Source organism: Gymnogyps californianus, chromosome 16 (assembly GCF_018139145.2).
Source record: "Gymnogyps californianus isolate 813 chromosome 16, ASM1813914v2, whole genome shotgun sequence".
In the NCBI taxonomy this organism is placed as follows: domain Eukaryota; kingdom Metazoa; phylum Chordata; class Aves; order Accipitriformes; family Cathartidae; genus Gymnogyps; species Gymnogyps californianus.
Window position 1 is genome coordinate 3,261,364 of NC_059486.1, and position 13,858 is coordinate 3,275,221.

The 13,858-nt window shown below is 48.6% G+C and overlaps 1 protein-coding gene across 1 annotated transcript in view; it reads left to right on the forward strand.

Moving 5' to 3' along the window:
- Positions 1-13,020, forward strand: part of TBX5 (T-box transcription factor 5) — a 37,989-nt gene extending 24,969 nt beyond the window's left edge. Inside the window, 4 exon segments of the mRNA XM_050906566.1 lie at positions 3,241-3,467; positions 11,901-12,074; positions 12,077-12,357; positions 12,360-13,020. Of these exon segments, the coding sequence (XP_050762523.1) occupies positions 3,241-3,467; positions 11,901-12,074; positions 12,077-12,357; positions 12,360-12,482 (805 nt within the window). The 3' untranslated portion in view covers positions 12,483-13,020.
- The last annotated feature ends 838 nt before the right edge of the window (positions 13,021-13,858 follow it).

Here is a 13,858-nt window from a genome sequence, read left to right on the forward strand (position 1 = left end):
TTTTTTTGGACAGCAAAATTTCCGGACACAACAGTCATTTTGTGCCAGCGGTGAACAAAACATTTCATTCCATTAAACTGTGGCCTAGGATTACAATCAGCTATTTTGGGAATCGTGACTTTTAGGCACTGAAACAAAAAGAATCTGATACATTTTTAAGGACCGAAGGACAAACTAAAATGGTAGCTGTGCACACTGCATATTGAGTGGGCTCAGGAAACAGTACAAATATTTCAAGATGACTGTTGCTTTACAAGGTACGAAAGATATCTCTTTATTAGAGCTCAGCTCCTATAAGGAAGAAAAAGGTAGAAATACAGAGATAACTGCCTTTGTGTATAGAAAAACGGCAAAGTGAAAGAAAGAGAATATTTTAGATATTTAGTTAGAAAATACTTTCCTTCCTCTCCCTCCTCAAATAGTTGATTTTTTGGCAAAAATAGCACCCAACATGTTTTGACTGAAATGGAAATATTTCAGTCTGGAAAGAAGTCATTGCGATACCTCCTGGGAACTGCTGTTCGGAAACTTGGTGTCTCCAACCTGTTCCCGCTCCAGCGTGACTCCCTGCTCGCGCCGTGTCTCCCACAGAACACCATGGTCCTCTCTTATGGCCATGGAGGCTGTCGTGTCCCCTGGGAAATGCAGTCTGAAAGGAATTTTGTCCCCAGTGCACAACAGGAGTGTGGGATCCTGACACCACCTATGCCGGCACTCAGGGTAAAAATATTGCTGTTTCAGGCATACAGCTCCTTTATGGAAAGAAAATATTTTTTTATCAAGAAAAAACAATCAGGTTGTTACATTTTCCCCCTCTCAGCTCTCCATTGGGACAGAGAAAGTGTTGATTTAGGTGAGAAGTATCTGGGATGGGGACGGCTTCTTAGTGTTTGAGTGGTGCTTCGCACAGTGAGGGTCTGATGTTGATGGGGTCCCTGTGAACTACCATGAGATTTTACTGTAAGAAACCCCCATGCAGATCTAATCCCATGTCCCAAAGAGACACCCAATCCTTTCCCCACTGAAGCAGGGAGAAGCTGTGAAAGCCATCACCTCTACATCCTCCAAAACAGCCACAGAGAACATGATGTGGCACCATGCCACGGTATGTCCCTGCTTCTCCTCCACTGTAGCTCACAGGTACCCCACTGAAAAAAAACCCGAGGCTCTGTCATTTCTTGGGGGATTGGGTGTTGGTGGTGTTGGAGCTGAGGAAGGAGGAATGAGCCAATCTATGCAGCAGCACCTCATTAGGGAGGAGAGCTAAGGGCAAGGTCCATGTGTCACCTCCCTGCGGATTGTCTCCTTGGAAGGCAAACGTGGTGGGGATGCAGCTTTGGGGTGTCATGCTGGTACTACTTCCATGAGGATCATTGTGCGAAGGTGGAGCGTGACAGCAGCAGGCAGCTCAGAACTGTGACCTGGTAGGGCTGGGAGATCCCCTAGAACCTAGAAGATCTGAAGGTCACCCATGAGGTTTGAAGGCCATAGCTCTTGACCTTCCTGAAAAGCCACCAAAGCTGCCCTCCAGCAAGAGCTCCTGGGGTGGAAATGCTAGTGCTGGGTGTCCACAGGCAAAGAGATCCTCTGAAGCCCACCAAATGGCCTGGCATCCATTGCTATCTTGCGTATCTGAGGGATAAGTATCTGCTTCCTCCCAGTCCATCTCTCTCTTGTTCCTCATGCACAGCCTGGACTTCAGTTCTGGGAAAAAGCTGCCTGGTCAGCCAGCCCAAGTGGGTGGAAAGCCGTGCTCCTGCCGGCCCTGCGGGGAGGAGCTGCTGGGCTTCCAGGGGAAGAAACCCCAGCTTTGGAATTGGCTCTCCTTGGCAAGCCACCAGTGCCCAGGGTTTGGAAAGCTTTTGTGGCACAATGAGAGACACATTTATTTGGTTTTGAGCTCCTGGGTGAGTTTCCCCTCCGTTACAGCTCGGTTGCTGATGTTTCTGGCAGCCACCACAGCAGTGGTTTGGATGAAAGCTCCCTACTGTGAGTAGGTTTATATAATTGGTATTGTTAAATGTTGTAAATAAGTTCTGAGTTGCTACAGTGATAGGCCCTCTCTAAGGGGTGTAACCAGAGATTCAGGGCTCCTCCTCCACGTGTAAGTGGCCAGGTGAGCCTGTTGATGGGATTTAAGGATCTGTCCTTGCTCCAGCATCATGATACTCCAGCAGGTGAGTAGGGTACCTCAAAGCCAGCTTGGTCCAATGGTTATAGCCTCAAAGAAGAAAGCTTGTGTTGGAATCTGGGCGCTGGTTCGTGGCTGCTCTGAGCCTGGTGGCACTATGTGAGGTGCTGCTGTACTACCTGATCTTTATGCATTTTAGCAAGTCCTTGGGTTCAGGGAGCACCCAGCTGTCTTGGAGACAGCTCAGGAGGAGGCTCGCACCTTGCCTGAAGTCTCTGAGACCCCCTGCTCAGCTTCAGTTCTCCCCTCTGCAGAGCAGGAGTAATCTTGTCCAGCCACGTTGCTGATGTGCTTGGAGAAATGTCTCCAAAACACTCTGTAGGGTCTTGCAGGAGAGGGGATTTCCAGCCAGTGTTGGCAAAGCATCCCTGCTTCAAACCAGATTTCAGAGCAAGGGAACAAACCAGACTTTCCGTCAGTGCTCACCCTCCTAGACTGGCTCCACTGAGGCGTGCGGCTCTGGCATGCATCACGTCTTGGTGATTTATTTATTTCTCTTCTCTGAGCACTCTGGAGTGGAGCTTGTTCTCTGGTCCAGGGATCCCCCGCTCCAGGACATCCAGGCTGGCAGACCCTGGGGAAAAGGAATGGGGACAACTACCATAAGGGGAAAAAGTAGACCTAAATATTTAATCCATCTCCAAGTCAGCTTCACAGAAATGAGGTTTTTATTTACATATGTGTGCATATCCATATATACAATATAGATCATATATAATTTATAAATGCTATCATAATATGTAAATATAAATCTTGTGTATTTCGCTGTAACTGCATATATCTATTTTATGTATGGGTGTAAAATAGCAGTTGTGGTGGAAGAGGCACGAATCTAAAGGGGAAGATACTAAAAGGAAAGTGAAATAGAAGAGTGTTGCATGGACAAAGCACGACAGGGCTGCAGTCTCCTGGGAGGGATGTCTCTGTTTCCCTGAAAGTCTAAACAAACACCGTAACACTAATGTGCTGCCTTCATTTATTAATCCACTGATCTATTTATTAATTGATTGCTTTTCTGCCTTGTTTTTTTTTTGTTTCTTTGCTTTTAGTAAAGAGTACCCGGTTGTTCCCAGGAGCACAGTGAGACAAAAAGTGTCCTCGAATCACAGCCCCTTCAGTGGCGAGACCAGGGTCCTTTCTGCCTCCTCCAACCTGAGCTCCCAGTACCAGTGCGAGAACGGGGTGTCGAGCACCTCCCAGGACCTGCTACCGCCTGCCAACCCCTACCCGATCTCCCAGGAACACAGCCAGATCTACCACTGCACCAAGAGAAAAGGTCAGACCTTGGCTGCTCCCTGCTCAGTGCTTTCCCCTTCCTAACATGACTGTCAGCGTTGTTTTCTGATGCTTCCCCTTGCCCACAGGCTGGACAGCCCCAGCCTGCTTTACGGTGACACTTGAGGATGAGCAAGGGATGAGGGTTGTGTGCTGGAGGTGGGCAGCTCCTGCAGGCTGGGCTGGGAAACTCCTCTCACTGGTGTTAGCCTAAAACCCGATCTCTGCTGCTGGGCTGGGAGCGAGCTGTTTGGAGGGGTGGCAGTACCTTTCACCCACGTTGAATCCACATTCAGTAAGATAGCTGGTGCCGGAGATAAAGATGACTTATCTGTCTCCATAGCCCCTTAGACAGGGTTAATCTCCAAGTGGAGATACCTTGACAGCTCGGATTTTGCACAGTTTTCAACTAAGAGTCTCACAGTTGGGAGACAGTTGTCTGTCTGCAGAAAGCAATTCCACTTAAACGCTCGGTCTAATGAACGGGGCGTGGGATTCAAAATCATGATATCTATGTTCCTTCCCCTCTGATGCGACTGACCTGCTTTGACAGAGCTTGAGGGATCAAACTGTGAGGGCTTTACACTGACTGCTCGGCTCGTCCTGGCGTGAAGAGCCCCATGATATTGATGGGATAATTGTTCTCGGGCAGGAGCGAGCAGTTTGCAGTCTCTCCCTTTCTCTCCCAAAGCGATGGGAATGCTTAGATGCAGAAACACTTGCAGGACTGAGATAGCAAAAGCCTCGGATCAGCTCCACCCCAGACACTCAGAAGAAAATAGGGAATTTCCAGGGCTGAATGCAACCCTGTGGGGTGGGCAGGAGATGGTTACTGCCTACCCATGTTCCCCTTTCTCAGGATTTAGCCTACATTGCACGGGAAAAGCTAACAGGAGTCAGCATGCACCATGGCATTTGAATGCACCAAGAATTTCTCCAGCCCAGTAGCCTCTCCCCACAGCAGATCCCTTCCTGCTTCCCTGCATGGTCCTATCAGTCAGCCACATGTCATTATTTTTAGTAACGTAACCCCTGGGGCGCTGGGATGTGCGGTGTAGACATACAGTCTAAGGTAGCGGATGCTGGGAAGTGCTGGCAGATGAGGCAGGAGGGCAGTGGAAATCTCTCTCACATCCTTGTTGAATCCCCTGAATGTTGTAACATCACGTGTGTTGTGTACAAGTACATATGCGGAACAAAAGTAGTTGAGAAATCTTAATATTTTCCTGAGACTGAGCTGAACGGTGGAAAACAGAGGCATCATTTTCTGACCCCTCCAGCTGACCAGGCGACCCTCGTGCTCATATAAAGTGTATCAAAGCTGTAATTGGAAATGGTGATGCTAGACTTGAGCTAGCTGTAAGGTAGGGAACAAGGAGTTGCCGTGGCCGCCCCGAGTGTCCCCTAAGGTCAGGCGTGGGGTGTGTGGCCCTTGCTACCCCCGTGCTGGTGTGGGACTGTGGGTGCGAGGTGCTGGGACACAACTGGGTTGCTGCAAAGCCCCGCTGCTGGCGCTGGAAAGGCAGGTCCCGTTCGCCCTTGGCGTCCCTCAGCCTGCGATCCGTCCTCGGTGCTCCTTTGCCCTGGGATCGAGCTTTCACCGCTCCTCTTCCCCTTTGCGAAAACAAACCAAAACAAGCTGGCCCAAACGGCAACAAACCCTTTGGACAATCTCAGACTGCTGCGTGTCCCCGCACCGCAGGGCAATTCATCATTCCCCGCCACATTGTAACGTGATAAGGAATCAACAGAGGTTTCCTTCCAGTTTTGGGATTCCCGCTAAGTGGTGTCTCCATGGGTGGTTTCCCTCAATCCCCCAATTATCTCACTTCCTCTTATTGTCACAAAAGAGACGACTATCTGCCCTGTAATAAGCTCCCCGGCCCCTTTTGGCCTGCGTGGCCCTTGCGAAAGTGCAGGAGGCTGGCAAAGCGAGTCCTTGTCTGTACGGCCGATGGCCCCTCATTATCTCTACGATGGCTTGAGTGGCACAAGCAGTTAAGGGCCTTTTATCAAAGCCGCCAAATGCTTTAATCAAAGAGAAGCAGTGTCCTGTCCGATACCACCGGCTTCTTCCGTGAAGCTGTACGTCTCAGGAGCCTGAGTCTCTGTTTTCCTCCCTGTGCCTTTTTCCCCCTCCCCATGCATCTAGTAAATCGAAAACAGCCACCAGGGCTTAAAGAAAAGAAACGCAAAGTTAATGGGAAACAGAGAGCCAACATAAGCTGCCAAGCAGCTCTTTGCAAAGTGAAATTAATTAAAAAAAAAAAAAAAAGTCACTAGAGATGAGCAATTCTGTTCAGATAAATCAGAACGTGATCCAAGGTTTCATCTCAAGCTCAGACTGAGCATGGCACTTTCTTCTAGCACTGAGCAAGAATCTTTATTGAACTTGGGAAAATAACGTTACCTATAATATTCCTCTTTTTCTTCCTTTTCCAGCCTCTCCTTTCTAAGTGTAATATTAAGCTTTCCCTCACAGCTCTCCTGCTTTCCTACTTTTCTGCATAACTTTTAACAAGCCCCACCATCTAAGAAAACTTGAAAGCAAGAGCATGTTCACTCCTAATGCATCTCTGTCCGTTTTCTAGACTGGAAGTTTTATTGATTTCGTTGGATCATCAAGTCCCCAAACATTGACTCCTCTTCAGTCAGTTTAGGATTTATCTCAGGCGGATTATTTCCTTTTCGCAAGGCTGCAGTTACGGATAAGTGCTCGCAGGGGCAGAGGGCAATTCAACTGGGTTTGAGACCAGCTGGTGTCTGTATCTTCTGTAGCAAATACCACCACTCCTTTCCAAGATAGTCTCTCAGATATGGCTCCTTCCAGCTTCGACGTCTCATGATGTTTCTCTGTATCCTTTTTAATCAGGAGGTCAAGTCTTGGTTTAGGCTCAGTTAAGAACAGATCTGTATTCGAGCAACTCAAAGGCACCTTATTCAACTTCTGCTTCCTTGGTGACCTAAGACAAAGATTTAGCTCTGTGGTTGACAGTGTTGTTCTTAGCTGCCAAGTCAAGATGGATTCACTCTGGAGATCTGATATGGAGTTACATTAGGGGAGAGCAGCAGGGCTGCGAGGGGATGTTATCTCTGAAGGCTCCTCTCTTTCAGGGAGGTGATGCTCTTCTGGGTGAGGAAGGAAGGAAGGACACATCCCAGAGCCCCAAATCTGGCAATTCTTCGTGCGCAGGTGGGAGTGCGGGGTCGCAGCATTGGGAATGACCCCAGCGTGGTGCAACGGGGTCGCTGCTCCAGGCACCTTCTGAACATGCTGAACGCTGGGGAATGGCAGTCCTCAAGGCGAGAATCATCCTGCGTTGTATCCCAGCTCCACACTGAGACTACTTAAGGCATTTCAAAAAGTCACTGGTCTTGAGAGGATGGATTAACTCCGATCCTGTATCCTACCAAGCAGTGGCCTCAGTTCTTGATGTGGATTTTTAGGCTGCAACAAAGACCAGTTAGAGCTTTGCCTTTTTTCTAGTTGTGCTCCACCTCTCCCTCTCTCATTGTTGTGCTTGAAGAAGCCCAAAAGGACTTACCAGCAGGCAGCTCGCTTTCTGTCTTTCATTTTAGCCCCACGTCCCAATTAGGGCATTGGGGCTTGTTTTCCCTAGTGTTATCCTCTCCCTCAGACTTCCTGTGAACTAAAAAACCATCCCTCTAAACCCCTGCTCCCTCCCAGCCTTACACAATCTCAACCACTTGGCAGATTTCTGGGATGCTTGTGATGCTGAACAGGAGGCGACTGGAACAGCCTCTCCCTGGGGAGGTTATAAAAGCTGTCATGTTGGCACTCTGAGGGAGAAGAGGGACGTGGCAGAATCCACCGGCTCCAACCAGTGAGGACCGTATCCTTCAGCCACTTAGCTTGGACATGACCCTGACTATGGGGAAGAATGTATCTTTCATCTCCTTCCTGCTCTGATGAGGTCGGTGGAGATACAGCAATGCCTTTCCCCCTTCTCCTCAAGAACAGGCGCTGCTAGGGTGGATAGACCTCTTTGTTGACTCAGCTGACTTCTCCCTCATCCCACCCAGATTTTCTTTCACTCAAAGAACCTGTAGGACAAAAGTCAGGTATGGGATGTCTTCTTGGAGGACATGCTGCTCGTCCTGCTGATGTTAGGAGATGCAATGAGTTGGCCAAGGCTTGAGCTGTGCTGCAGCCGGAGGTGTTTGCAGCTTGGGTAGATGCAGTGGAGCCCAGAGCAAGGTGACTGCTGAGGCACCGAGGGTGAAGAAGAGCCTGCCTGCCTGGTGGGGAGATATTCAGGGGGCTGCTGTGCACCCAGCTTTTGCAGTGCAGCCACGTTGCTTGGGGCACTGTAGTTTCAGTGGCTTAATATAAGCATCCCGCTCTCCCATCAGGAGGTGCCTCCTGTGCCTCTGCAGGCACTGCTGGCAACTCACTGCCTCTGGAAGAGGTTCCAGCTTTTAGTGTGGGATTGTCTCTGCCCCACAACCCTTTCTGTCGTGTTCCCCTGCAATGCAACACAGCCATATGGCAAACCATGCGATTGCTGAAATAAGTAGTGTGTCTTCAGTTTCGTGTCGTAGGATGTACGTCTTATTGGCCCTTTAGGGATGTTCATTTTGATTGAATCTGCCTTTTTCTTTTCTTCTTTGACAACCCTTGTCAGTCTTGCACACTGGTATTGACTATTCAGGCTCATGCTAGATTCATACTAGAAACCAGACTGGATAAAACAACAGTGTTAGTGATAATCACCCATTGTGTCTCCTTCACAAAGTCGGGATGAACCTACTGTAATGCCCTGGAAGTGGGGGTGAGCTTTAAAAACTAAAACAGTTGGGTCCCATTCTGCATTGTCTTCTATCCCAGGGAGCTGATTGTCATGAATTGGAAAGGAGCTCTCCTGATTTACACCGGGGGTAGAGGTGGGCCCAGTGCACCCTGAAGTCCAGAGATTTTACATGTTTGCATTTCTTTCTGGACGGCCCTGATCTTGGAATTGGGAAAATTCCATTTAAAAAGCCATTTGTGTGGTATTTACAGCCCAGCTGGAAGTAGTAAATACCGGAAATCTTGGAACTGCTTATGCTCTCGCTCAAGTTCCTTCATTAGATAGATCATCAAATTCCTTGTGAGGAAGCCAGTTTCCACCCCATTCTGCAGGCTCCGTTTTCCTTGGATCCACTTCGGAGCAGCTTCTCCCAAGCGCTGGCAGCTTCCCCTGCTTGGCAGAACCTTTTGCTCTTTGAGGTTTGCGCAGTATCGAGGGGCTGGTCACAGGAGCTCATCGTCACCCTTGGCTTCCAAGAATAGCAACAAAAGCGGAGGATGGTCAGCATCTCCCAGGATGGTCAGCATCTCCCAGAGGTGCCCAGCACCTCCTAGGGCTCAGTGGCAACAGGAAAAGGACAATGAAGTGCTGTCAGGGAACCAACATCAAGAATCAAACCCGGAGCAGACCAGACAGTTATCTCCTATGTCCTCCTTACGCTGATGCTGAGGAGGTGACAGGCGCTTCAGGAAGAGAATTATGGCCTTGAGACGGACTGTCCAGGCTCCAGAGCAGGTGGGGATGAATTTAAACCACAGCCTTCAGCATTGCACGAGACCTGTTTGACCTGTCCTCCTTTTGCCATTCTCTTACTTGAAGATGTCCCCTTTCCACCCCCAGATCTGCTCCACACACCGTGGGGATGCACTTCACCTGCTCTGTGCTGGCTCTGGTGTCCTCTGCGAGGACTGGTGGGACAATGCCAGATCAGACTAGAGAGCCTGGACCAGTGTAAATTCATCAGCTGGCACCAGCTGAGGATCTCTGGTCTGCATCATCCCATCTGATGATGAAGGTGGACTATTCTCTTCCCTCTCCAGCACTTTGAGGTTACATAGACGGGAAAATCATCAGGAAGAGGGGCCAGAGGGCAGGCAGAAGCTGTTAGGGTAGGCTATAATCCTTCGTTAGTGACTATGTCTTCTTCGGAGATGGGTACGGTGCCCTTACATGTCTTACAATCTGGAGTGATGGTGCCCTTTCCACACACAACATCAGTGAGCCTGGCTCTAGAGAGGCCAGCAGAGCCACTGCGAGAGCTTACAGAAGAAGAAAGGGCACCTATAGGGTTTCCACTGAAATCCCGGTTGTTTTTGTTTTTCTCTCATCACCTGCGACGAATTCTGGAAGCCGATCCGTAACACTGCGGCTCTGCCTGGCTGGGCTGTGGCAGGCAGCGAAACGTCTGGGCCTAATGGAAAAATCAGCAACCTCAGGTTGTAAGTCAGGCGCATTTTTACACAACGGAAAAACAGAGTTTGACTGTTTTGTGTTGTATATTTAAAAAAATAAAAATAAAATAAACAGTCAAACCCCAAGCCAATGATTTCTAATGCCAGCAGAGTAATGCGGTTTAATGCTGAAAACTTTATTAGCAGAACAATGCTTCGTTTTACAAGACTTTTTTTTTCCACCCTAGTGTTCTTATTACTCAGTGGTGGGTTAGGGATCCAAAACTTTTAGCCTGTCTGTAAAAGCCAGAGCTCAGGCTGTTCTTCCAGATATACCTCCTGCGATAGATGCGTGTTCAGGAGGGAGCTTAGCCCTGTGCTTCCAGCTTTTGTCTTTCAGGGGACTACATCCTCTCCGCCGCTCCTATATAAAATGAACCTGATCAGGATTAAGGAGAGCGATACACTTTTGCATCTATCTGCTGACTGTTTCAGCTGTTTTAAAGATGTGATTGCATTGCTCGCTTATCCCATCCTACTTTCTGTCCCGATTTAAGAGAAGGCAGAGGAGGAAGATAACCTGATTATCAGGGCTCTGCATTGCTGGGACTGAGGAGCCCGGTTTTGCTGTTGTCAGGAAGAAAGCATGACATGGGACTGTGGCTTTCCAGCTGAATTTACGGGCAGCTGTTATTACAAAGTCAAAGGACACCAAGGGGAAAGTCCCCGTGGCGTGTACCTCAGTACCTGGCGTTTTCTGGGGTTGTCGGGCCAAGAAGACTAACAGCAGCAGTTGTTCCAGCTGGACTGGGTAGACACCTGAGTGGGAGTAATGGGTTATTTTACAAGCAGAGTGGGTGCAGCTTCCAGGAGAAAGCACACGGCTGTTTATAGCAACAAGGGTATGTGCACGTGCGTGTTTACAAGAAACAAAAGGTGCCTGCACTGCCCATCTGCACCTCCTGAAGGTGAGAGACACGGGCACTCGCGTTGGAGCAGCCCAGAAGCAATACCTGTGTTTTTGCAAGCGCTTCTTGGGGGGGCAGATGCTTTTAGTCCTCTTTTTTTGTGGAACTGGTTTTTTTTTTCCTTTGTAATTTGGGGGTGAAAAAAATTGCAGCTCAAAACCTGTTGGTTGAGGAAACTTGAAAAGGGCCGTTTCTTGCAGCATGCTTTCAAATTTTACCCCTGTTGAAAAGGTGCAGCCAAAAGGGCTTGAAGCGAAGTGGGATGTTTTTCTGCCTGCACCAGAAATCTTGTTCTTGAAGCAGCAGCAGCAAAATTAATCTGGGTCAGAACAAGCTCCCCTTCCCTTGCCTCGCTGTCCTTAAAATCTCTTGGTGAAGTGCTTGTCCCTGGGAACTTTGCCATCCATTCCAGCAGAGCTGGATTTCATTTGATGACCCTGCGAATGAATAAATAAGTACATATTCATTTATTCATTTTGCTTCACTCTAGAGATTTCACCTAAATTGTTTATCTCCTTCCCTCTGTTGGCCTGGGATGCTGCAGGAAACAAAGGGCTCTGCAAGCTGCTCCTTGTTGTTTCTAGCTGTGAAATTTACTTTTCTTTTTTGTTACTCTTGGCTCCAGCACGCGGCACACAGCCCTGCGTAGATTTATGTGCCCAGCTCCCTTGGCACAGCTAAAAACCGGGGCTTTAAAACTCCAAATCTGATTGTCTCAACTGTGCCATCGCTGATGCTCTCCTGGGGGGATTTTTATTGTGATCTCCATTTTTGTCTCATTTATCGCAAAAATATATCATTGTAAAGGCTTTTAGTTAACAGCATCAGCTCTGAGCCTCTTGGGAGCGGGGACCTCTGTTAGGTGCACCGTGTCGGCAGGCGGACGTTACTCCTCTGGTCAAAGTGCTGGCAGCAGAAAGGAGACGAGGAGCTCGGTGGTGTGGGGGTGTGCATGGGGTATCACCAAGCAAGCTAAGCCTCAGGATCCCTCCAGCATCTTATAGTCGTGATTTTCCTCCCAGAGCTCCCAGCTAATCCCTTCCCCAGTCCAGCAGACAGGGCCAAGTACAAGACTTAGTTTCAGCAGGACTGATTCAGATCAGTTCCAAGGAAGGGATCTGGATTTACACTGACATAACTGAGAGACGAGTCTGGATCAGCTCTGTGCAGACTGTGTCCTTGGTAAAATGAGGATTGTGGAGAGGGAGGTTCAGCCGAGGGCACAGTATTGTTGTTCGCTACCAGGAGTTTTCTTTCCCAACAGATGAGGAATGTTCCACCACCGAGCATCCCTACAAGAAGCCCTACATGGAAACTTCTCCGGCAGAAGAGGATCCTTTCTACAGGTCCAGTTACCCCCAGCAGCAGGGACTGAACACTTCATACAGGACTGAATCAGCCCAGCGCCAAGCATGTATGTATGCCAGCTCCGCTCCCCCACGGACCCCGTGCCCAGCCTAGAAGACATCAGCTGTAACACGTGGCCGAGCGTGCCGTCCTACAGCAGTTGCACAGTGTCTGCCATGCAGCCGATGGACAGGTTACCCTACCAGCATTTCTCTGCCCACTTCACCTCGGGGCCGCTGATGCCCCGGCTCAGCAGCGTGGCCAACCATACCTCCCCCCAAATAGGAGATACCCATAGCATGTTTCAGCACCAAACCTCGGTTTCTCACCAACCCATCGTCCGGCAGTGTGGACCTCAAACTGGCATCCAGTCCCCCCCAGCAGCTTACAGCCCGCAGAGTTCCTGTATTCCCACGGTGTGCCTCGAACCCTTTCGCCCCACCAGTACCACTCGGTCCACGGCGTGGGCATGGTGCCAGAGTGGAGCGAGAACAGCTAACAAGGCGGTCAGGAAAGCGCAAGAGCATTAGCCATAGGAAAAAAAAAAAATGGGAAAAGGAAAAGGAAAAAAATACCCTGTCTGTCGATAATAAAAGCGAGAGTATTTTGCAAGACTCCTTTAACTGAATGTTCACCGATAGCACTCGAGAGGGACGGACACTGATTGAAACCACAGATGAAATAGTCTTCGGCCTCGGTGTGACTTGCGCCCCCCCCCTTTTTCTTTTGTTTCAAAAGAAAAATCAACAGATCGGCACACTTCTCCCCTGCCACCGTCCCCACCCAGTTTGTGTCGCTGCCACCGCCAGCCCTGTGCCCTCGTCCCCCCCCCGCCCTCCTGCTCTTTTGTTCTCCAAGGGACACCAAACTCCTGCTGCCTTTCTCAACACAGTCAGAGTGCTTGAACGAAAACAACTAGGATGTTACTTTTTTTTTGTGGTGTTGATGTTGACGATGTTATATAATAAATAATAATATATATATTTTCTTTCAATTTTCTCAAAAAAAGACACCAGCCCTTTTTACCAAGGGTGGATTTTGGAGTGGTGCTTCTTTTTTTTTTTTTTTTATTAGTATTATCATTGTTACTTTTCAACACAAAAAGGTTTTATGAACCCACAAATAAGAAAAGCAGGTACCTACCTTGCCCAGGCGTTGCACCATGAGTGAAATCGCTCCCTGCAGGGTGCTGTGTTTCTTTACAAACGCCCCAAAACACGTCTCTGCAAGAACAAGCCCCGTAAACTCATCTTCTTTCCCACTTGCGTGTAATTCTCTCGCTCTTCTTTCCCTCCCATCTCCCGATCTTTCCTGGTCCATCAGCTGCCTCTGACGGAAGCGCGGGGTATCTTTCAAACTTGAAAACATCCACAGCTTGTCTCCTGCCGAATTTTCACCAGCATGCGGAAAGCGAGGCTCTGAGCCAGCTGCGAGGGGGGGGAAAGGAGGGGGAGAGGATGCAGACAGCAAAAGGAAAAAGTTTGCTCATAAAAATGATGATGACGCTTGTTTGCAATCCTGGACTTTCATTTTATCGTGCATTCTTTTTCTTCCTCTCAAAAAAAAAAAAAAGAAAAAGGGATACTGGTCTGGGTGTGTTAAGTGAGATATTAAGTAAATGTGTTTAAAAGGAGCAGAAAATGATCGTGAGAGGCTGGGAGTGGGGGAGGCAAGAAGAGAAGAAAAAGCAAATGTGTGTAAGTAAAAATGTCTACTGCAGAATTTTTCAGGTGTAAAATTTCCTGGTACTATTTATTTATACAAGGGAGTTCAAATAACTAATAGTATGTCACAAAGCCAGCAAAGCAGCCGATTCAAAGGGGTTAAAATTTTTATTGAAATGGAAGTTTGCTTTCTTTTCTTTTTTTTTCTCTC